General features: G+C 39.1%; 1 protein-coding gene across 10 annotated transcripts in view; it reads right to left on the bottom strand.

Moving 5' to 3' along the window:
• Positions 1 to 25,523, bottom strand: part of MEGF11 (multiple EGF like domains 11) — a 293,615-nt gene that overhangs the window by 109,073 nt on the left and 159,019 nt on the right. For 7 of the 10 annotated variants that reach the window (XM_052807167.1, XM_052807164.1, XM_052807170.1 and 4 more), the window contains one exon: positions 24,519 to 24,593. The exons of the other annotated variants lie outside the window; for them this stretch is intronic. In XM_052807167.1, the coding sequence (XP_052663127.1) occupies positions 24,519 to 24,593 (75 nt within the window). The remainder of the gene's footprint in view (positions 1 to 24,518; positions 24,594 to 25,523) is intronic. 10 annotated transcript variants of the gene reach the window in all.

The following is a 25,523-nucleotide window of genomic DNA, read 5'->3' as shown; positions in this document are numbered from 1 at the left end:
TACGGTAGTATGACAGGTGAAAGATTCATCCCTCCATGGAAAGCTTGCTCGACACGGCAAAAGTGTTTTCTTCCTCTCTGCATCCCTACCCCCACCCTGAAGCCTCAGTGGCTTGTTGAAGTGAGGGCTAATTACAGCAGGCTCTGTGTATCCGCCGCTATAGTTGTACATGACATCCTGTTACCAATTCTGTCTTAAATACACAACAAGGACACATTGGAAGTGCTGCTTCACTCCCAAATGGCTGTTTTCCCCTCTAGGAATGATTAGTGAATTGCTCTGCTCTGGGCCAATAGAACTACGCAGTATTTAGTGCAGCAGCACAAGTCGGACAACGATGAAGCAAACACACAAGTTTGAAAATTTAGCAGATAAATAAAAGGACTCCCAAGGAAGGGACGACATTTATCAAGTGACTTATCCTAACAAGAAAGAGTCAAAAGTGTTCTTCTAGTGCTTTTCCATCACTGCAAAGATGTACTATTAATATGAAAATAGCATCTTCTATCACAGCAGCACCAGAATCTGTGGTCATAAGGTCTATGTTTATTTTGTTCTCATTAGCATAAGCCTGCATGTGTCTCCTTTTATAGCTAGTGACCAGTCTTGTATTCTAGGTGTGCAAAGTCAGTGGGACATTCATAAAAGTTCTGCAGAAGGCACAGCTGAAAAAAATCAAGTGGTTGCTTTTCTTTGCCTAAGGACTGAGGACCGTATTTGGCTGATGGTGATCTTCAATTAATCCATTCTTTAAAAGAACTTTCTGCAAATTTGTTAAAGCAAGAATGTAGCTCATAGTCAATAATCAATATTCTGGAATATTTCCAAATTCAGTTTGAAATGTTTAAATGAGATGCTAGCCTTTAAAAAATGGAACCAGGAAATAAAATTAACTTACTAAATCTAGGAGGACATTGTTTAAAATAGATTTTTTTTAGAATTTATTTTGAAATTAGGGCTAGATTCTCCCCTTAATATAACTGTACTGCTGTAGAATGATTATATGAATACCAATTAAGGTAAAATGCAGCCCGAATTCTGGGTGGGGTTTTTTTTGTCTAATTCAGTTTTGGAATCTGACTGGGTTTTAAATGGTTGGCCCAGCTAATGCAAAGCAGGCAAAGAAACAGCAAAAGCTGCAACATATGCCTGGATGTAGTGAATAAAAAATTAGAATAATCAATTAACTTTTTATTCCCTGCACTTGCCCAATAGGAAAATTATAGTCCCTGTATTGAGCTGATGTCTACTCACTGTACAAATATGATTCATTTTGGCACAGTTCAACGCCTTTGGAAACATAAGCCAAGCCTGCAATAGGTTTGAAATGAGGTCCATGAAGAGGGAATCCCCTTACAATGATAGTTCACACCAGTTTGTGTTTGGCTCCGAGCAGCGTTAAGTCCCTCACGTGCTGGCACTGCAGGTAAAACCAATACACTTCAAAGGGCATGAGCCAGTATATTGAAAAATCACTCGCTGACCTGCTTGATTCTAAACCAAAAAACCTGTTTATCTTATAAGACTGTCTACCCTTGGAATTTCTAACACATGTTTATGGATGATGGCTGTCCTCAAAACAACCCAGACTTTCAGAAATTCCCTTCAAAAATGTTCTTACAAATACTTAGAGAACAGCATTCTAATTCTGTGTTTTCAGAATAAGGAAACCTCATCCATACAACAGACACACTAGTGGGTACAGGCAGATTAGGCCACACTGCTCACACTGTTATGAAGAAGATTTTCTTCTTCATAACCATATCAAGATACTGATAATCTACCACTTGACAACATGGCTTGCTCAGGTCTTCCAACTGTGAGAGATCCTAACTGTCAAGCAACAGATAGGTTGGATTTCTGTAAATAAATACTTTCTTTGGGGACAATGAAGTTAACAATAGGTTTTAATAAATAATCCTGCTCCAAATATAATTTAGATTATCTGAACTGTGTCACAGACAGGTAGTTGGTAGCATTGTTCATTTTCCACTGTAAGATGCTTTGTCCAGTCCCTGACAACTTCTCTGTTATGTAGAGTTCACCTTCTCCAGTTTCAGCTTCAGGCTCACTCAGTCTATTGGTTTGAGGAATAGAGGAAAGGGAATTTTAGCTTAAATCAGTAAGCTAAACCAGTAGGTTTTGCTTGTTAAAGTACATTTTTATATCCCTTTCACTGACAAGCTAGGAGACCTTCCATGTACAGAGCAATAGCTTGAAATCTGGCAGAGCACTGTCCCACACCCAGGCGTGTGCTCATGTGTCCCCAGTGAACATCTACCTGTACCTGATCAAACTATAAAAAATGCAATTTGCAGACACTCCATGCCACCTCTGGATAATTCATTACCTACATTCCTCAATGTTTTCATCTGTATTAAAAGCAATCTGCGATTAAAGGCTTCAGGGGCTTAGCAGGACTTCTCTTACAATTGTTCCTAGTAGAAGCCATGGGCCACTGGCTGTTTAATTTCCATGTAGTAAGTGGTCCACGGAGAGGCTGACAGCCTTCTACTCTTAGTCCGTTACCCACATGTCAGAGGTTTGTTCTGGTCCTTGCTGATGAACTGTCTGTATATCAGCTTGATGACATTCTTGAAGGGATTTTTCATATTCTCCATTTGCTTTTTAAGGTAAAACAAACAAACCAGGGAACATCACACATAAATAAAACATTTGACTTATGAAGTTGGTGTCACAAAAATAAGAAAATGTCAGATTAAAGGTTGGAAGTGCAGCAGTAATTCAGTACTTGAGCCTATGAATTACCGTATTTTCTTTAATTATGTGAGCACAGGCTACCGTTTACACGCCCTGGCATTTTCTGTCTTCTGAGCTTGTAGCTTTGCAGCCTTAAGGTTCCTAAACATGGGTTTCTGTGCAACGGTGTATGCACTAGCATTTTTACCTCCAATGCCAGACTTTCAGTCACAGCATACACAACTATAATGAAGAAAATGCCAGTCCAATGTTTATCTCTCTAAGACTGCCCAGAGAATATATTTTGCATTTGTAAATCTGCATTTGTAAAACTATCCACCCAAGTGGCAAAAACCTGAGGTTAATCTGAGGCTGGCAGAACTTGCAGTCAATCTCATTTTCCAAGCTTATAGATCAGTCTTCATCTGATAGAAAGGAAAAGATGGGAAGGGAACATCAGCTGATTCTTCCCCAAATGGATAGATTATTACCCACAGGAGGAAATTAATCTAATTTTGTGTTTGTTTTTATTTTTTTCTTAGAGACAGGAGAACAGCTTTTCACCCTTCAAGAAAGATTGTACTGATTCTCCCTGAAGTTCACTGTCTGAATCAGATAAGAAACATGTGGCTGATTTAGGTCATGATTTAATCTCAGATGATGATCTCATTAGTCATTGACTCTCCAACATGTGGTACCTAATTCAATCACAGCAATTTAGAGACCCTGCAGTTTATTTAGTATCCTCTGAGGAAACATTTTCTTTGCAAAGTAATCTTTGTTTAAAGAACATTCCTACAGTATTCTGTAGAATGCTTAGAACAGTTACCTAGTTCTACATTTTTATTTTACATAAATGAAAACAAAATCACTCTAAGTCAAAGAAAAGTTGAGTATTTGGATGTCAGCCTCATCAAATCCCATAATGAACTCAATATATTTTGGAAGCAGCAAAATGGGAGAAAAAACTTCTACTCCTGACAGATATCAAAGTGTTGTGTTTTCACAATTTCCATCATGAGCTGTTTTGACAGAGGCTTCAAAAGAAGTGAAAATTAGAACACACAAAAAATCTGAGAATATTTCCTATTTCTTTTTGTAGAAATTACTGCTCAGTTTAATGAGCCTTTAACTCTACTGACACTCTAGACGTTACAAGGAGTTTAAAATCATGAAACGCTTCATAAGGGAGCGACAACATTCTATACAACACTGGCGGCTTGTCTTCTCATTACAATTTTTTTAGAGAAGATGCTGCATTCTTTAAAATGTTTTTTTAGTGTCATATTAATGGGAGGCAAAGTCTGTTCTTTAATTAGAATTTTACTGTGGTGAATTAAAAAATACATGGGCAGAGTATCAAGAGTCTAATAAAACTAAATGAAGATACTATCTTTCCTCTGTATGAAACCCAGCAGTCTTTGCTCTGGCAAAACTTCCATCAATACTTCATTATTATTGTCTAGGACAGGATTGTAATAATAAGATCTGCAAGTAACTTACTTCCAAATTCTGTCTTCCAACTGGGTAAAACATTCTCTCTCTCTCAACATCTATAATGGACTTTAGATGTTTTCATTGACTGTATAATGAAATTTTCCTATAATGCTTCTGCACAGAAGTACTATCAGTTTTGCCTGCAAGAAGGGGTAGAAACACATTTGCGTATGCCTAAAACACTGCAGGACAGGTATAGAGGATGAGATCAAGCATCCTTCAACAAACAAGTGTTGAAGAGGTCACCAGAGGGGCTCACGAGCAGTGGCAGCAGCATTGCTCTAAGGAGATTTAAAGAAAACTACACAGAAGTAGAGAGAGGTCTTTGTCACTGGAGATCAGGAGCTGTTGACACAACATCTGTGCCTGGTGTGAAACAGTTCAAAAGCTTATAAAAAGCTATGTGCAAGTATCTACGTACAGCTACTTGCTATTCTAAATAGTGTATGGTCTTTCGCTGAGTGCTTAGCAAGGCAGAGTTATGGGAGCAGAAGCAACCCTCTTCCCCTTCTCAGTTCATTAATGCTGGTTGACTTTGATACAGTTTAGAGCAGATCCATAGGGCCAGTCCAGCAACTGCAGTAGGCTAGCCATGCTGGATGCCCTTCAGTCACATCCTCATCAAGCTCCCTGCAACTGAGCAGGAGAACATAGTCCATCACCTGAGGAATCTACCATGCTGAAAGTAATCCGATCCGACCACCGAAGTCACCTTTCTGCCTTCTGTGACTGCAGAGTGGTGTTAACTGCATAGGATCGAGTGGGATCAACCCTGTTTGGCAAAGCTCTCAGGGAGATATGCTCAGCTCTTTATTTTTCACAGCACATAAACTGAGCATCAGAAGGTCACCCTGCTGATGTTTTGCCAGATATGCAATATACCTTTATTTGCAGTTAAAGAAGAAAAGCTTCTTGTCACTAAAACAGCAAGCGTTAGAGAACATGTTCCTCCTCATTCTCATTCACACGCAGGGGTGTATGTGTCTCTTCACCTTTGACTGCATAGGTCAGCACGCAAATTGACATGAGAAGAAGATTGGCCGATCAGTGGATAAAATGGTACTATCAAGATAAGCACATGAAAGAAATGCTACAGCTAGCTAGCCAGCTTCAAATTATACCATAAAGATTCACCTTCAAGGGGACATATAAGCACATCCTTCATGCATAAGGTAACACACAGTACTAACTCATCAGTCATTTTTAAGGTGGTCAATAAGCAATTTATTTTATTGCATTGATATTGCAACCCAAAGTAAACACTGTGGATTGTGGGACTTACTTTTATTTCCAACAGTGTAGCTGTAGAGTAAAAAGAACCGCTTCTTCCCCTTTGCCACAGTCCCACCCTAATGTCTACTACCTGTGGACTGCTTTTCAGCCAAATGATATCAGCTTAAAGGATGTTCTGCTCCAGTAACTGAATCCAGGAAAAATCTTACCTTCTATAGTGTAAATTCTGTTACCTAAGACTTTGGGAGAGAACTAGAGCAGCAGAAGGCCTGGTGGCCTTTGAAATGGGGTTGTCTTTTATATCTAAAACAGTTCAAAGCCTTACAAAAAGCTATGTGCAGGTATCCGCACAAGCTACTTGCTGTTCTCTTTTCTTCTAGGCATACTTGAATCTTCACATGGCTCTTTAATGTTACCCGACGTCTTCAAGATATCTTAAATACACTGCTGTCTTTCTCTTATAAACCATTAATAGTAATGTCCCTTTCAGGCACATAAAAAGAAACAGTTTTTTAAAAAAGTTTTTCCCTGTGTAACCCAGTAAAAACTAGAATGTTCACCATCAAAACCACACTGCGAGACTCAGCATAGTCTCTGCAAAACCTTTCTTATATTTACCAACAGAAAATAGCAAATCTGAAACTATTGGGAAAAAAAAAGTACTGAAATACTAGAATACTATGCCCTCTTTTCACATCACTCAGGCACCAAGATATGGGATGTTCTGTTAATAAAGGGATAATCAGAGAGGTAGACAAATACCACGTAGCTTAAATACCAGGAGTCAAAGCAGGGATGGCTCTAAGTGGGTAGTGGATGGCAGAGGAAACACACCCCAGCACCGAGAGAGTTTTATGCAGTAAAATCCCAGTGTCCCTAAAGCAGTTCCTTAGACTGCAACACTGCTGCAGCTCTTCTGCACCACTTCTTTAGGATGCTAATGCTGATTGAGCAAAGCAGCCACAGATCTCATAACCTGATCCAGCAGTTTATACTCACATCACAGCCAGCAAAAAATGCACAAGCCCTAAGTGCTGAGCAGAAAATAAAGGAGACCCCACTGCTTGCCTCCTTCTGGCTTCCTCTACGCATTGGTAGGGCTTTGGTTTCATTCTGGAGAGCTAGGCAGGAAGAGAAAGTCATGAATTATTGAGATTGGATGTCTAAAGCTTGATATATTATTTTGACTTCCAAACATGTTCAAATGTTGTTCACAGAAGCATAAATTAATGCCAATTTCTAAACCAGAAGTTGCTCTAAACTGGGAAATGAAACTTTTTGTTATGATGTTAAAAACAGACAATTCTTAAACTGTTTTACATTTTGAAAAACAAGATGATCGAAACTGTTCATCCTCACAATCAGTTATGGGTTTGCTGAACTGAAATGTTTTGACACTATCACAACCATATGGAAGCCCGTGCTTTCAGAACAGTTTCACCCATTGTGGATTACTGCATTAAGCAATCAAATGTCAGTCAGGCAGAAAACAGTAAATCATCACTCCACATGTTTTTTCGTCATTGTTTACAAACAATGTTAGTGCCTCCAGCATTATCAGTGGGTCAGCTCCAAAGAAACCAGGAAAATTTACCCAGCAGCTGAAGTTCCCGGCTCTGCTGTGTCAGTTGTTGGAGGTTCAGTCTCACTTTCAGCAGTCCGAGAAACTGCTTATGTGAAACAGCTTTCTCTCTGGATTAATTTAATTTCTCTCTTTTTTAGTGACAACTGTCACTGAAAAGTAAAAAGCAAAACAGACATACGTGACTTCCTGGCTGGATGGCAGCAGGGAAGCGAACAGGATTTTGCTGGAAGAGAACACAGCATCTGTGCCTTAAGGTTTTTAAATGCCAGATTCCCTATGAGGTTCAGATCTCTACATTTTCCTAGTGGCAGCAGAGCTATATTTTAAAAAGTCACAGGGAAAAAGAGGGGTTTCGGATGAGACCATCATCAAAATTGTCCACTGACCATGCTGTACAGTGCCCATCACAAGCATCTTGGACTCAATCCAGTGCCCCTTACAGTCAGGGAATTTCTTTCTATTAACTATAATGGTCTTGGATAGGGGCTGGCCATCGTGGGTTAAGTTAGTGCCATCTGGAAAATGACACTGGTGCCACAGCTTTTATGTTTCCTTTGCTAAGCAAGGTTCTCTGCTTACTGCTGAATATCTCAGCAAACACTGCACGCACACACCAAATATTAAATAATCGATGAGAAGAAAATGACATGACCCCAAAGTAGACCGTTTTCCTTGCTGATAAACAGGAACCACCCAGGGAAATGTTGAATACCGCCTGATGCTTGTGTAGATGGTGACTGTGTAGTAGATGGTGATTTAGGAATGCTGCTGACACACATACACAAATCTGATGACACAGGAAATTAGCATCCGTTCATCTCCCCCCCCCCCCCTTCAGAAGAATTTACTAAATATAGCTCACCCTTTAAATATTTAAGGATATCTGCAGAATGTTGTTGTTTTTGAAAGGGTTCTTTCCTGACTGGATTTTCTTCATCAGGCTTAGTAATCAAGTTGTTTTATTTGGAATGGATAATTATTAGTTGAATAATTAATTATTCAGAGTACATTACTAAATAAAAATCAAAGTATGCTGGTATAATAAAAAAATGACAATCTGCAACAATTTGGATTCTAAATTGTGCAATAAGATCAAAATGTGTAGGTTTTTTTCACATTTAATAGAATTGTCTCCATCATCAAAGTCCCATACAAACACTGACTAATTTTCATGGTCCATTTCTGAGCTAGAAAATGTACTTTAGCACCATTTCACAGAAGGGAAACTGAGACAGTAAAATTACATTAAACTACAAAGCTACCCAGAAAGTAAGTGGTAGCACTGAGATAGAACAGCTCCAAGTTCTAAAGTCTTAAGTTTATGCTATAAATACTTTATAGTATATTTCTTCACTACATTTATAATTCTACGCCGAATTAAACATATGAAAAACTACTCTTTTATGTATACAGAGATTAATTTGTAAAGTATTTTTCTGTCTCTCATCAATAATAGTGTTTAAAAAGGTAAACTTGGTACAAACAACATCACTGGTATGCAGACTGAAGTGGCATATAGCTTGGTGTGGGACTTGAAAGTCCTGGGGAAGGGACCCAGCCAAGAACGCCCGCTACCTTCTGATCAACATTGTTTCAGCCCGTTCTAGCTCAGCAAATGACACTAAGTGACAGGCCCCATCTACACAACGCTCGGCAACGTGACTGCGGCATGCACAGGCCTATTGAACTGGCTGTAATTCCGCTCTGTCAGGCAAGGCGAGCAGTGAAGCTTCAGCAATGTTGTCTTTAACACGGGCTAGGCAAGAATCACCTACATACCCGTGTTGACAACTTCAGTGGTAAAAGCCCTTGCTACCCTCGGCTTCACTACTACCAGTAATTGAAAAGGCTGGGTAGAAATAACAGGGCTGTCTGCTTCAATCACCCATCTGACTGCAAAGTGGATGCAACCTTAATAAATGCTTATTCAGCATAATGAGATTCTAATTAAAGATGGCTAAAACAGTAATCACTTCTTCATTTTCTCTAACTGCCATCCCCCGAGCTTCCAGAGTCAAAACAAGACAGAGGCTGGATGCGCAGAGAAAAGGGGCGCTTCTTGATCCAAGGCCTTCCCAGCTGTGTGAAGCCTACTGGCTTGCACCAGAAAACCACAGAAGAGAAACTGAAGAAAATATAAAAGTCTTTCATTTACACAAATGATATATAGCAATTTAATAAAAAGGCTCCACTTTATATGATTCTCTCTCCTGGTTTTACAGGTCCCAGCTCTACCGTTCTCTTTAAGGGAATGCAGGATTCTCCAGCCACGGGTTGTTTCTCTGTATTTTCTTCCATCACCATTATCGCTGACATTGTTTTTTACAGATCTGTGTTGATCTCCTCACTCACTTGGGCTCTAACAAAACCAAACCCAAGATAAGTGACTATGTGAATATGTGCTGCAAGATTTTCCACAGACTGCACTGGGACCTGGTATGTTTTGTTTCCCCGTTGATTGCCAGGGTCGCAGAACTGGAATTTTTGCAAGGCAAGGGATTCAAAAGGCAATAAAACTATGCATATAGAGACTGTTGGAGCATCTTGTTAATTAAAATTGTTAAATGTAAAAAGAATTAAGTTCATATTGTACCAGAAGGACTTGTCCTTACAGAGACCTCGTAGCTAGCAAAGTTTAAATGCTTTATTGTTCTGTAACTTGCATATATGCAGACTCCTCTATTTGCCACATCCTTAATTTCTGTCAAACTAAAATAATTCTAACATTTTCTGTCAGGGAGCTGGTGTAAAACCTGAAGAAAGCTTAAAGCAACCTCTACTGTTGACTCATTTCACTCATTCCTAGGCAGATCTGAAAGAAGGAAGACTTGAAAGCAACATTATGAGCCCAAGAATTATCCTCGGCTCTTGAAAGGCACACAGAAAATTAAACTGGGGGATCAATATTAAGATAGTGGAAATTATTGGGTGTGTGCACTTAAAAGATTAAGAAGGTGACTTCCCACTGAGACTTGAGAACACAGGTGCACATAATTTTAAAGATCTGCATTTTTAACCTTTTAAATTTGCTAGCAAAGCAAGGAAGTTGTTGAGAAACTGCAATAAACATGGCAATTCAATCAGCTTCTTCCAGACTGTATCTCACAACTTTCCAATTCTTTAACCCAACAGGTCAGTCAATCATGGAAAGACTCTTTGGCAGCTAGCAATACAGCAGCTAAACAGAGTTGAAAGCAACACAGGAACACTTTTTTAGTACCTGCATAATAAAATCCTTTAATTCACTGCAGTGGTGGTTCTGGCCATTGTTGAAACCAATATCCTTTTCTCTGCTCTTCCTCCTAGGAATTGCAAGAGGACTTGCATAAAAGAGCTAAAGCCAACTTTTTAATAGCAGTCTGGAAAACGATTCCATTTTTAAAAGCCTGGTATAATTTTCTGTAATTTTTTTAAATACAGGGCTCTACAATCAACAATTAATGGGTGATAACTATTTTTTTAAAGTTTCTAAAGCATGTCAGAGATGAACACAGATTTCAAGGTGTTACTTGTGCCTGCTCCAGTCAAGAGACTTCAGGCTAACTCTTAGACCTATGGATTCTCAAAACAATTATAACCTCATAATGCAAATACTCTGAATTTCATTAAAAATCAAAACACCACTTGACTGCCAAGTAACAAGCAGCACATTTTTCACATAAGCTAACTAATTCCATCTTCTAAGCTTCTGAAAAAATAGTAATTGTAGCTCATCATAGCTACACCTAGAAAGATAACCTTGCAATTGATTTCTGCCTGCCCTCCAATTACAGGCGAACCGCTGTGATGACTGTTTACATCTCACTTACGGCAACAGGATCCCAGTTGTGGAGTAGGGCTACCATGCTGACAGCTGTTCTATACACATAATAAATATTACAACAAAGACTTATAAAGCAGATACGCTAATTAAAATCCTGATCCACAGCCCACTGAAATGAAAGGAAAGACACCACTTGTTTTCCAAATGTAGCCTTATAACCCAATTTATCTTCAGATTTGTTCTGGCAACAGACTGTCTAGCTGCCACCCACAAAATATTGCTAGGCTGAATCTTAGTAAAAAAGATTTGAAACTGTCGATCCAAGTCCTTGTTTTCTCAAGTCTCAATTATTGTAACATTTTCCTTGTGGGAGATCTTTATTACATCCCATTTGGAGCACAGTTCACCCTGAGCGTAGCTGCCAGCATTCCTCCTCGCAGGTTCTGACTGCTTGAGCACATCCACCTTATTTTACACTATTTACACTAGCGCTGTAAAATTCTTTGTCGAGGCCAAGGCTTTACAGCTTAATTTTAAGGCACTCAACAGTTGTTCTCAAATATATCTGAAAGATCCTCCATGCTATTTGTATGTTCTCAATTGTCAGTGAGGTCAAAACTGGCAGCTTGCTCAGCCCGTCTGAGATACAACTGTAAGTCTTTGGAATTAGGGCTTTTAACAACTCTGCTTTTCCTGATTCTTGTGCAAACCACTCAATCTGTCTTGGCATTTAAACTAAAGACATTTTTATTTGCTGTTACTTTTGACTGGTCTTGGAAACATACTTCAATGAAACACTGTTATTGTAAAACACCTTAAAAACAGTTTAGGTCTAGAAAAACTAATATGAAGTCAATCATATTAATCTTTTTCACTAGCACATCTGGCAACAATACTCTGATAATTAGCAATGATCTAAACAATACAGCAGTTAAATCTACAGACCAGTTAATTTTAATGTCAAAACCAAGGAACGCTTAGTACTGTTTTCCTATCAGCATTTCACCACCCATTAAAGAAGAAAATACTTCCTGTTTTACAAAGGACCTTAGCTAAATTTAATTTACAGCAATCATAATCAAATAGCTGAGGGTTTTTTTCCCCCCTAAATATTTTAAATTAGACATAGTGGAGCAGTTAAGATTTTTATTAGGTTTTGATCTTGCATTTTGTGAAGATCAGAGGAATTATTTTTTACTGAGATGGATTTCCCAGGTTATCAACTACTTACTGAACTCTAACATAGGGAAAGGTATTCTTCAGAAAAATAAGGAGATTAATAATATAATAATAAATGTGCCAGAGCTTACACAAATAATGTCCATTACAATTCACAGTGGGCTAATGAAAAGCCATTGTGCAACAACTTGGAAAGTATGCTGTGACATTAGGAACTACCGGAGAGCCTGATGGCAGAAAACAATAGCAAAGCTTTTCTCAGGGGAATCCTTGCACACTCTGTTCTTAAATCTCACCGGTGTGTACAAATTTTTGAGAAAAGCTCAAAGCCATTCATCTTGTACAGCTGGTCCTAAAAGTCTGCCATTCAAAAGTCAGCATCTATAAAGAGCAAAAATAAATGCCTGACATATCTCAAGAATAAGCACAGACAAGGTTTACCTTTATATGCATAGGCTGGCTAAGGACTATTTACAGGGTAATTGCCTTAGATCACTTTATTACACATTTGTCTACCTGTAAGGTTTTCCACATACAAGATTTTCTCTTATAAGTGAACAACTCTTTTTAGCAATCAAATCATCACGAGTTTGATATAATTGGGAAACTAGTTTACCACCAATGATTAGTAAAAATACATTATATTATACAGCACCACCAGTTACCAGTCACACATTTACCCTCACCAGTCATCCTTTTTGCCCTCAGATCTTTCACAGGTGTGAAAGCTCAGAGAAAATATTTGGCTGTAGGTTGAGCAAATCACAGGAATATGTAGACCCAAAGTATTCCTGCACTTTGATGTTGCTCTACTGAATGTGTGCAAGCAGAACAGGAGGAAGAAAACATGGATGGAAAGTACTGGACAGAGAAAAGAAAATCACTAAGACTAGGAGGTAAGAAGGAGAAAATGTATGTAGGGAAAGAACAAAGAGGGAAATAGGTTAAAAGAAAGAAAATAAAAACTGCATAAAATCCAGAAATAACAGAGAGAAAAATAAACAGCTGAAAGGAAAGAAGATGTACATTCCTGCTGTCCTTGCAAAGAGCGTTACCAAGGTCTCCCTGCTTTAGTGTCCCACATAACATGTCCCTGAAAATAATGAAGGTCACCAGCATATTATAGGAAGTAGCCAGCAATGAGTAGCCCATTACAACCACCACCGAAATGATCAATTTGTTTATCCTTGTTAACTAAAAACAGAAAACAATGTGATAAGGGCATCAGCTACATCTTACTCCCCAAGGCTTTCATTCCCCAGCTGCTTCCTCTCCCCAGTGACACGCACATGCCTCTTGCTTTTTACTCCTGGATAGGCAGGAAATAATGACTAACTGTAATAAAACAAGTAACTGCTTCTTGCACATACAACCTCTAATGTCTGATTTCCTGGGACCTGCATTAGCACTGTTTTATAAGTCAATTTTTAAAACTCAGGACAGCATTACAAAACTGACAAATGCCACTCGGTCACGTCCATGTTGTCACAATTATTGAGGCCTATGGAGAGAGTGTCAAAGAAATAAAGCAAATTTCTCTTTTGCTTAATTTGTGTCAATTGATTTCCTATTTTTAATTAATAATTCTAATTATGATGCAGCAAATTTACCCAACAGACACAACTAGTTTAATCAGTACATATTGATTGTAACAGTAGAATTATCCCAATGTTCCTGACACCATTGATTTTCTGTTGTGCGACTATAAGAAAGCAGAAGCTGGACTGACTCGGTTGTCAGCTCACTGTGCTGATGATCCCTATGAATTGGTGCTCCTGACCTTACAAATAAAAACACAGACATTATCTACTACTTCAGCACTTCAGAGAAGGAATCTGGTGATTAAGTTATGACACAAATAAGGGGGTTTAGTCATAGCAACAGCAGCAGGAAAATAAAGCTGGCAGACACTGATTTGAAGAAAAAAGCAAATGGTAAGATAGCAGTTAGAAAAGTCTTTGTAAAACTGAGCTAAATAATTTGCTTTAAGTTCCTATTTTTTCCTCATTTTGGACAGCCCCAAAACATCTATTTAACTTTAAGCACAAGCTTAAATATCTGTGGTAAGCACTTCAGTACATTTTTGAGCCTGAGTCTAGCATTTTTCCCTATTTTTTTTTTCAATAGCTCATCTATGAAGGTGCTTATATGGGCAGCAGGGTGAACAGGCCATTAACACCTGCTCACATATAGCCAATGCTCACTCTAATGTCACTGTATGACTCTCCCCAACAACATCCCGTTGCTGGCTCCAGAAGTAGTGCGCTACGGGTGAGAAAGAAAAGAAAATTTACAGAGAAGGCATAGTGTGGCCCAAGCTATTGTTTAGCCCTTTTGCTAGAGTCATTGAGAATTCCTGCAATTCTCTGCTCATCAAGCTCCAAATTCTGCAGAAATGATGCAGAAGGCCACCTGTAGTGGCACAGAGAATTTTTAACCATTTGCCATTTGAATGCTCTGACTTTGAAAGTGTACAAAGGCTTTGCAGCAAATCTGCTCTCCAGTGTGCCTCACACACCTCCCCAGGGACCTCTGCTTTACTGAAAAATGTCAAAATACAAAGGTGTGGCACATAAAATGTCTGCAATGGACGGAGTGGTCCTAGTTTATGGTGTGGAGCAACTAACAGTTCTTGCCGATGATCGCCTCACTTAACAACCTACTTGTAGTAAAGAAATCAAAAGCAGTGGAATCCAGAGGAAAACAGCAACTTCTCACCAGCAGCACAAAATATGCATGTATAATGACATAGACTCTAACTGAGATGGGTTTGAACTAAACCTCTGGACCCAAGCTATTCCCAGGTTTGTATGCAAATATGCAATGAGATCTGAAGGCTGGGCCAAATACCATTACAGATTGGAAAAGAAAAAACAATGTGGATGCTACTGCCTGAATGCAATGGAAAGGCAGAGACATGTCACAGCGTTCACTGTAGGGAACACAGGTCAGAGTATTCTTTTACCTGAAGTGTAGGGAGGAATAGCCTGAGATTGGAACCAGCTTTTGCAGAGAGGCGTGAAAGGGAAAGTACAATTTTTAATCTGCTTGTTTCATTGCAGAGCTAATCATAGTCTAGCAGAAGATAATTTACCAAGTTTCCCCTTATTTGGTTTTTCACAATAGTTGACAATGCAAGCAGATTTAGCAGAAAAGCTGCTGTGGTAGAGGTAAAATCACAAGTAATAGAAAAAACGCAGTTTTTCCTATAGCTGTTAATTCATGTTAAACATTTTCTGTTTCTGCTTACTCAAACTATAATGTGTTAGTAATAAACGTGATTATACTAGTTAGCTTTTTGGCTAAAATATTTGGAACAGTAAAACTGATAGATAATTACAGTAACAGTTATTTGTTCCCTGCCAAACCTGCAGTAAGGCATGCCTGCCTGCAGAGTTATGTCTTTTTAAGCACAAAAAGATAAGCAGTACACATCATACACTTTGAATAATGAGAAAGATTTCCTATGGCCAGCATTTCAGAAGTGGAAACAGACTGTGGTTTGATACAAACCATATCTATTTATGTAAAATGGGATTTTAATTGGAGCTACTTATCCCCGTGATATAAATGAGGCAATGAAAAATGATTGATGCACTCTGGTAATTATTGTTATACCACCTTCCAAACTACAACAAAAAAATCTTTCATGTACATAATGGTTGTTTAAATTTTAATAAGATACAGAACTGCACTTCAGTAGGCAAAATATTAATGCTACATTTTGGGCAATATTTATATTTAAATACAAACAATATTTAACTGAAAAATCAGAATACATGAGGAATGCTGGGTGGATTTATTTAAGTGATAAATCTATTTTGGAAACATACAAAAGAAAGTAAAAAATGCATTAGCGAGTTATTTTTCGCAGTGGGAAAGTACAAGCATGACACAGCATAAACTCATTGTCTCCCCAAGTATAAAAAGTGGCAGTAAGTATGATGGCATAGATATATATGGTCTCATAGTAGTCACTGTTGCTGCTTCTTTATTTTTACCTAACAGCAAAGGTTAAGAGTGCAAAACCAGTTTCTGTTCATTATTATACAGAATGAATAGCAATATAAATTCTTAATAATTGTTATACCTATGGGGGAAGTAAAGCAATTCTGCTCATTTAAATGAAATGGAAGTTGGGCACTAAAGCCATCCTTCTCTTCTTCTCCAGCTATGGAACAATGCCCCACCAGAATGTAAAAACGCATTGGTTTGCTCCATCACAGCTATATCAGACTTTCTGGAAAACTGAACAGGCAATAAGGCTCAAAGAGGCTATTACAGAGTACAAGACTCAAACAGTGTAGAGACACCAAATGCAATAGTCCTACTATAGATAAGTCTTCTAAAGATAGAAAAAACTGCAGAAAAGAGTCTGTCTATACGATCACCTAATGCGTCATTTGTCAGGAAAGAAATGTCTAGGCTACCTTGAAAAAAATGCCAAGAAGTTACTTGTAACAGAGGAGTATATTGAATAAAAGACCAAAGCAATCAAGACCTTCTGTGGTTATAATCTCATTTGTGCATTGACAGTATTGCAGTCAATAGACTGTCATACACTAGCTAAGAGTAGTATTGTAAAAATGTTTGGAGCATCATATCAAATTTCATAGCTGATGCCTTACAAGGTCACAGAGTGGAATCATTATTCTTAATAGGGTGATTGATCAAGCCATAAATCCAGCAAAATCAAATTTTACTTTGGTGTCTCTTGTAAAGAGAAATGAAAAAAAAAATTTTTCAGTTCATATATATCATCATTTCTAGCAACCAGACCACATTGCATCAGGAAAATCAGTGGCCTACTCTGCATATAAAGCATGATCTTTCTTTTATTGAAATCAATTGCAAGTTCTCACTCTCTCTTAGGGAAGCAGGGAATAATGAAGGGGAACAGTCAGGTTTGGAAGGGGGTAGTTCATAATTCTCCGCAATTCCGGATGCAGATTACCACATCCTGGATGTTACTACTGGACCAAGCAAATGCAAAAGCAGAAAAAGAAACTTGGGTTATTCTCACCCATTTTACCAGCTGCAGTTCAATTTATGCAGTGAGAGGTTTTCAACATATATGCTTAATATACACCTTCATGGAAGTAAGGTCAACACAGTATATGGGATGGGTCAGACTGTCTATCAGGGATGTCAGTCCCAAAGATTTCTTTTGTTTGTTGAGCCTCTCAGTGAACCTGAATCAAGTATGAGAAACTGAATGAAACCCTCAGATCATGTCATTTGGTTTCAGCTTGTATTATGAAACAACTGCACTGTGGAATAAAGGAGATAACAGTGCTGTTGACTAGGGAACAGAAGTAGTTGGTCTTAAACCACGACAGGAACTCATTGCACAGCACATTTTTGTATCGTATTGCAGGCTTCAGAATATAATTGAACTGTTTGGCTTTTGAGTCCCTTTCCATTGTAAATGCAATACTAATGAACCATATTGAGCTTCCCCAAACAATAACAGGGATACAAATAAAAAAAATCCCTAACTGTCCTAATTCTACATGGACCTTCCTAACCCAGCTTTATTTAGCCACCAAAAAGAGAGGAAAAATACCCAAAGTAGAAGACATTAACAAATTGTGAAACATGGATCAAAGGCATTTTACTTAAATCCCTGATTTGATCAGCTGAAAATATGTCCCTCTTATATACCAGTAATCACCTGGATACAGGGTTTAGCAACTAACTCAATTATAGAGATCTTGAGCAGTGACTTTTTTAAGGTGAGAGTTAAGCTGAGAAGAGCTTCTTGACTAGAAGCCAGTGTGCTCAATCAATTAAATCATAAGAGAAGAAGAATCAGACCAAGGGGGGAATGCGTATGTGAGGCTGATCATTAGCACAACTGAACTGTCACCTCAGTGCAGGCTGGAATGTGGCCATAGAAGTAGACTGATAGATGAATTTCACTCAGCAGAGAGCAGCCCACAGTGAATTGCTGATAAGATCTCAAAATAAATCTTACAGTATTACAAGCCAAGGTGGAACTGCAGCCTCTCCAGCCTTGCTGTAGCTTACAAGCTAAGCAGGTCCTCCTGTCTACCTAGCTTTCCTGGTCTGAAGGAGGTTCTTCTTCCCATGTTCCTGGGATGTTTGTACAGTGTTAGTGAGGTGTTATACAGCAGCTCATGAAAACTAGAAGTGGAGTGAGCTTAAAGAGGCTGGAAAGATTTGGATGAGTTTGTCTGACTCTAAGATGCTGATTTCCCCTGTAACTACTGGTTTTTTTAGATGACAGCTTAATGTCTGCCAGTTAGAGGAAGGAGACACTGACGAACCACTGCAATCCAAAGCAAAAAGGCAATGGTGGGTTGCAAGGGATGCAAAGATTAAGCTGTCTGGTGGGTTGGTTTCTGGGTTCATAGAGGTTATGGTAACTATTGACCTGCAGAGTACATATAAAGAGAAGATGGATATCAGCTCACTGATAAAGGTTTCTTTATGGTGTTTAGCTATTTCAGTCCTCAGTATACAGGGGCATTTTGGTTTAGGCTCCCGCAGTAGAAGGAAAGACAGAGAACTACCGATCTTCTTCACACATAGAGCCAAACCCTAAACAGAGAGTGGAAGATTCATAGTGAATTCAATAGGTGCCCACAAAGTCCTAAGAAAGAGGAGGCCTGGACTGCTGTCATGATCCTCTGGCTTGCAAGCTACAGTGATGTGACTCTGGGATCAAAAATCAGTGTATAAGTCATGAGAAGATACGTGAAATTCCTTCATTCCTCACTTATGAAGTTTGTGCTGCAAGAGATGCGAGGCTGATTCCTGACTATTACACAACAAAGGTAATGGCTTTACAAATGATTATAAAAATCATTATTTACCTCCTGTGGGAGCTCAAAGACTCACAGAGTGTACTATTCTGAAAAGGCATGAGCTGTGAGACTGTCTCTTTTTGTCATTTTACTGCAAACAGGTGTTTTTGGAATAGGACATCTAAATAGAGAGATTTTTTCCCCAAAACTGCATCCTAGATAAGATTTACACTGGGTGATTTCTGTCTGGCATGGACAAAGCTCCCACATCCCCCTTAATAGTACACTGCACTCTAATTAAGACTGTGGGTTGTGAGCTGCCTTTTTATAGCGTGTAACATCCATAAACCAAAGCCATTTATACAGCTGCCCACTAAACCTCACACCCCTTTAAAGGCATGGCGAGATCTTCCCCAAACCATTGTAATATTTCTGTTCCAAGAGTTTTTAGTATCGGTGATAGATGGCCAACCTGAGAGCAGGAGGAAGAGCAGCTCTTAACTTATCCATGAAGCTTGAGCTAGCACAAGGAGAAAAAGTATAACAGAGTCCTCATAGTTATGTGTCTCCCTTGAGAATGATAGTCTCTGTTCCTTAGCGTCCTTAAGCCACAAGGAAAGAGAATGGTTTATGGCATGCAGATGCACAGGGCTGCAAAGCCCAGTGTAAACCTCACTAAATAAATTAAAATCTTTCTACTGACCTAAGCTGGCTCTCTGTTAAAACCAAAACACTGAACTGAATTCAGATGCATGGAAATGAGGTGTCAATTTTTTTCTGAAAATCATGTTGGACTCCCTGCTGCAGTTCTGGGGTCTTAAAGCATGTGTCTCCTCTCATGCTGCCCCCTCACCTCTGAGAGATACCTCATCAGCAGAAAAGTTATCACATTTTTTCTTCATCACTTCTTTGCTTAGAAACTTTCCTCTGCTGCAGCAGATGAGAAACTTGGCAGCGGGGAGGCAGCAGGTGTGCTGAATGCTGCTCTCATCATGCCTCACACTGACTACTCTGCCTCATTAGTTATAACTATACCGGTAAACCAACCAGGGTATGGGGCCAATATTAGCATGTGACTGCCCAGAGTACTCGACCAATATTACACTGTTAGGCCAGCATGAAATAGTGTTTCTTCAAACCATGCCTAGGTGCCATGCAGGGGTTAGCAGAGCCCAGGGACTAATCCCAGTGGGCAGGCTGGATGCAGCCAGTTTATTTGAGAGAATGCTAGACTTGAGCTGTATGGACATGACCGAGGCTGTGCCAGTTAACCTCTGGGTCAGAAAATCACCAGGCCCAAGGACATACCTACCGTTTCCCAGGATCCCTTTGTTTGGCAAACCCTGTTATCTCCTGCCTTATACCCAGATCTTTCAGTTCTCAGAGCCTAGGTTGCCTACAAAAGGAAGCACAACCCCTTGCAGATAATATGGAGAAAAAATTCATCCTCTCTCTAGAAATGTTAAAATAATTTGTCAGATGGTTTAGATCACTCTGTATGAATGCTGTGTCCTCATCAATAGTTGCCACTTTGCCAGTTTTTCTGTCATTCACAAATTTTATCTGCTGTGATTTTATATTTACTTCTAGATCATTAATGTAAATATTGATAGGAGTGAGTCTAATACCAGAAGCCCAACAAAAATACATTTGATGATTATTCCACATCAACAGCTGCTTTTTGAGATCTGTCATTTAGCTTGTATTCAATTTTTTAATGCATGTTATTGATAACTGTATAGTGCTAAGTGCTAATTTTTAAATTAGAATATCCTTCAGAACTGATTCAAACATGTAACAAAGAATTATTATATTTGCACAGCTACCCTAATTAAACTAGCAACTAAATCTGTGATCTCATCAAAGAATGAAATCAGGTTTGTGAAGAATGACCAATTTCTTGTGAAAAACTAAACCTCATTTTAATTCCTATCTTTTAATTTTTCATTGATTGAATCCAATTAGTACCACAATTTATTGTTTTTCCTCCTGGAGTTAACAACGTCTTGTCCAAAATCTGCTCAGGCTTGTGAAAACATGCAAGTTTTTGATTGTTTTTTATTAAAGACATTTTCTAAAATTAGAGGACACTCTGGGGGAAAAAGACCGAGAACTTGCAATAGAGGCATCCAGAACAGTGACTTAGTTGCTGGGCTGGAGTATCAAAAAAGCCCAGAGGGAAGAAGGAATATCTGAGTCATCCTCAAAACTCTCTCTTTTCCAGGTCTCAAGCACAAATCAAAGAGCAATAGGGAATTGTTCACATGCTGCTTCAGCGCAGGCAGAGACTGATTTCAGGCTGCACAATGTTACACAGGCCTCTTGCTCTGCAGCAGGGTTTGTCAGGAGGGATAGGGAGACATCTCTGCTCTAAGGGCAAGGCAGAGAATTAATAGCGTAGGTTACCGATGTGTGCATTAGCAGCAAAGTAGCTACTGCTTTTTTCTCCAGCTCACTCTCACTCTTATCTTGTTTTCATAAAGGAATATGATTAAGATGTAGCTTGTTTAGATCCCTTTTTAATACCTCCTGATCAAAAGTGGAAGCTTAAATAGCGTGTAAGAAATTACTTTGATATTAAAGAGAGAGAAAGAGGAACAAATAGTTTAATTTGCTTCATGTCTTTCTTGGCTTGGGATTTTGAAGCAGATGTTCACAGGCAACTCAAAAACCCCATCTCCCGTCCAAGTCTGAGCACATATCGCATGGTTCAGAGAGAAGATGTATAGTGAGGATCACAACAGCATGCTTCCTGCTTGTGGTGTCACAAGAATGCCACAGGCAATGACCTATGTAAATTGCCTGAACGTGGGACCAAAAAAAAAGAGAAGAAATCTTTAAAAAGGAACAAAATACTTGAAATAACCTATACTCATAAAACGTGTAAGTATGCTATTTCAAGCATATCCATAGATCTAAAAAATAGGAAAAACACAGATTGAGTATTATAGTAAGATTTTAATTACAATCTTAAGAGACAAAGAAGCAAGCAATGTTAAAAGAAAGGGGCTGATTTCTGGATCTTAAACTGATGAGACCACAGGGTAGCACATGCAAAGCCTCTGATTACTCATAAATAGGGGAAACAGATTCTTCATATCGCCCACATTCTAAAGGGCTGGAATGTCAGATTTTCAAGAGGGTTTTGATTCTTTTTGGTCTGCATATGTATTGAGGAATGAGAGAGCACTAAATTGTGGAAACCAAAGCCAGACACAAGGGAAAAACCCCATCAGCAAGGAAACAAATAGGACGATGTGTGATGTTTCACACATTCCCTTTAATGCATAACCTGAGAGAAATGATCCGTTGTAGCAAGTACCACCAACCTTCCATCTCCCGCAGGAAAAGGCACACGGCTTGCTATCATCAGAACCTCCCCGTCCTCCCAGACAGATTCCAAAGCAGGCAGTGAGTTAACCTGCTTGGGAAGAGCCAACCACCTCGCCTCACTATTGCCCAGGAAGAGAACTGGCATGAACGCAGGCATAGGCTGAGAGCTTTCAAAGAGTAATCCCGCCCCGTTCCCTTCAACCATGGAATCATCACAGATGGACATTATCACTGATCCTAGTATTTTCTATGGGTTTATGATTTTTAAAATGCTTTTTATAAATTTAATCTGCACTTCTTTTACAAGTACCTCAGGAAGACCCCCAGAAACACTTGCCAACTGTTCATGATGAAGATGGAAGGGGAAGAGGAAGCAGACTATGAATATTAACAAGTAAAAAGAGTTAAGGTTTGGATATAAATCTGGGATGCTTGATCCCACAGCAAGACAGTTCTTGAACTCCTACCATTTAAAAGCCTGTTCAGGTAAGCATGGCTAAAGATGCAGACCATACAGGCATAAGTTACAAATGTACATATACACATCCTAATGGATTTCATGGAGACATTGCCAGTTATCTCTCTGGCTATATTTCTGTGGAAGTCAAAATGTGTCATGGGGACTTCTATATCTCACAGGGTCCAAGCACACCTCGTGCATCTATGTCCTTAGACCTCAGAGAGGTCTAGTCACAGCAACTGCATTCACCATCATATCCTGTTATAGGCTAAATACCTCTTTCATGCTTGCTTCTAAACATGTTCAGGTTTCATATAGGCAATGAAAACATTTTAAAATGTCCCTCTGTGCTTAGACTTGTATCGGTAGAACAGTATTTGCTATGCATTAACTGAGCATAAGCTGAGTGCAAAATCTGGCCCTTCATACAATGGGATATTTTTGGCATTGGGCCCAGATAAGAACAAAAAACCCAACTGTCTGAATTTAATCAGTTGGTGTTAGTTGGCAGTGCAAGAAGTCTTTATGCAGGTATTTATTTGTCCCAGCAATAACAAGAATATTGGAATTTATATCCAGGAGATAAGAGAGTACCTTGTCACTCAAGCACAGCTAACAAGGGAATCACTGTTTGGTACAGACATGTAAATGCCAAATGCTTAGTCTGGTTATTATTGTAAATTCCATTTTTACAACCTCTTATTTTTAAAATGGTCTCTTAATTGATTTTTAATTATATTTTTCAATGACATTTATCTACACATGCTTTGTAAATATACCCACACATATGACAAAATATATTAAAGGGGAAAATACCGATACATTAGAGGTACTATCTTTACCGACTGCACTAAGAAGATATTCTAGTGCTCTTATTAGATGTTTTGCATAAGGAAGCAAGATCAAATTCATTCTGGGTATAAGTGGGTGCAGTGCTACCACAGGCAGCTGATGCCAGCTGATGCCAGCTGATTTGGTCCTCGGAGTGTTAACGATACACATCACCATCACCAACCCATCAGTACAGAGGTGCACTGCTCCTTCCTGACAGTCATTCAAAATGGAATAAGAAGGCACATAAAACAGTCATGGCAGGGTCACTAGCTCAACTGGCCACAGGGCGATTCAAACCAACTTCTAATCCACCTCAGCACAAAGCAGCTGGGGAGTCAATGGCTGCTGAAAATAATGTACTATAACATTTTTCACTTATACCGTGTGTGTTATTTATTACAAGGGGCAAAATACAATGCCAAAGTATTATTTAACCTAAAACATAAGCAGCACAGAGATTCTTTAACAAATGAGTCACAGCTATCTAACTTGTAGATCAAGGCAGCAGACCAAACCTTAGGAAAGGTAAGCTGAGAGATATGCCCAAGGAAATGTAAATGGTGTTACTTGGCTTTTGCCTAAATAAGGAGTGAGAAAAAAAAGTGATAACTTCCAATTCTGGGCCCTGAGTGATTACCCAAGTTGAAATTTGGCCAGGACATACCAACCAAGTGCTGGTTTAATGTAAAGTTCCACAAGGTCTTTAGTGATCAGAATAGGTCAGGACATCTCTTTTACCTCAGGGACACCATGTTAGAGAAAAGCAGAAGGCAATGCATCTCATGTCTCCAGTGTGGTGTTTTGGAGGTGTCAAACAGCACAGCCTGAGCATCGGACGGGACTGCAGCACACAGTGCAGCATTAAAAGACATAGCACTATAAATTGCATCCATCCAGTTGCCTAAAACACAGGTTGGGATGGGTTTAAAAAGTTAACCCAGTTAAAAATAACAAATGACACAATCCTGGGAAGCCTGAAGCACTGTATGAAACTACTCAATTCCCTTGAGTTTCTGGCTCAGCATCCCTCAGGTTTGGGGTCCAAAGGATTATGTGCCATTCAAGAGAGAAACCATGCACAGGGAAAGGTTGGAACCAGCACCCTCAGATCCCACCACCCAAGGCACCCTACATCAGCCATCAGATTTGCTGGAAACCACTCACTGTTGTAGTTGCTGTTCCCACTAGTCTCTCCTGGTGCGGTGCTGTGCTCCCCTGGCCCTTCAGAGGTGGCCCTTCCTGACACGGAATGGGGAGAAAAAGAGAGGAGACGAAACAAAGAAAGGGAAGGAGGGGACATGGGAGGGTAAAAGAAGGGAAAGGATGCATCTGTAACCGATCTCTTCCAACAGCTTCGTTACACATACACACTGGGCACACTTAGGGCCTGTCAATGACAGCTTTGCCTTGGCCCTAACTGGCTCCAGGTCAGGCGTGAAGAAGCTGTTTCACACAGAATCAGGTTCACACAAGGGTTCCAGAGCAGGCAGGCACCCAGGGTGGTTTTGCAGCCTTTCCTTAACCTGCAGTCACAGGCAGCTGGAAATTTCAACAAACCTTCACTACAAAAATTATTTTCCTCTTTTGTTTTCCATTGAAAATGCCACTTTTTATTGAAAAAATTATAATTTCTGACTGCAAAACTGAATTTATTTTTTTAACAAGAAGTCAATATTTTTCTGCCAAAAGTGCTTTTCCCCCCCAAATTAAATTCCCCATAGAAAGAACGTTATGGCAATTCTTGTAAATGAGTGCTATTGACATATTTTATGGAAAATCAAAATTATAACTTGAAAAATACTACTTCCTGTGCATTTTTGAAAACACTGTATAATCTTATCGAAGTCAGCAGGATAACAACAAGTGAAGGCCTGCACATTTTTCACTTGAACTTGTATTTGCTGACAATTCACACATACCTTTTTCATGGCCAGGATGTCATATTGTTATTAGCAAGACTGTAATTTCATTAACAGTTACAGAAGCAGTGGAAGACACTGGAAAAACAGAATTTAGCATTTATCCAATTCCCAAGCTTAACAATTATGGCAGAGGCATAGTGCTTTTGTTGTGAAAGGACCTGATTTCTTTATGTTGTGGAACTCATAAAAACCACAGGACTGGGGAATGACTATATTGATCTTGGATAAGATTCACTCCTGTGCAGAG

Source organism: Harpia harpyja, chromosome 14, assembly GCF_026419915.1.
Source record: "Harpia harpyja isolate bHarHar1 chromosome 14, bHarHar1 primary haplotype, whole genome shotgun sequence".
NCBI lineage: Eukaryota > Metazoa > Chordata > Aves > Accipitriformes > Accipitridae > Harpia > Harpia harpyja.
This window is presented reverse-complemented; position numbering and strand designations above follow the sequence as displayed.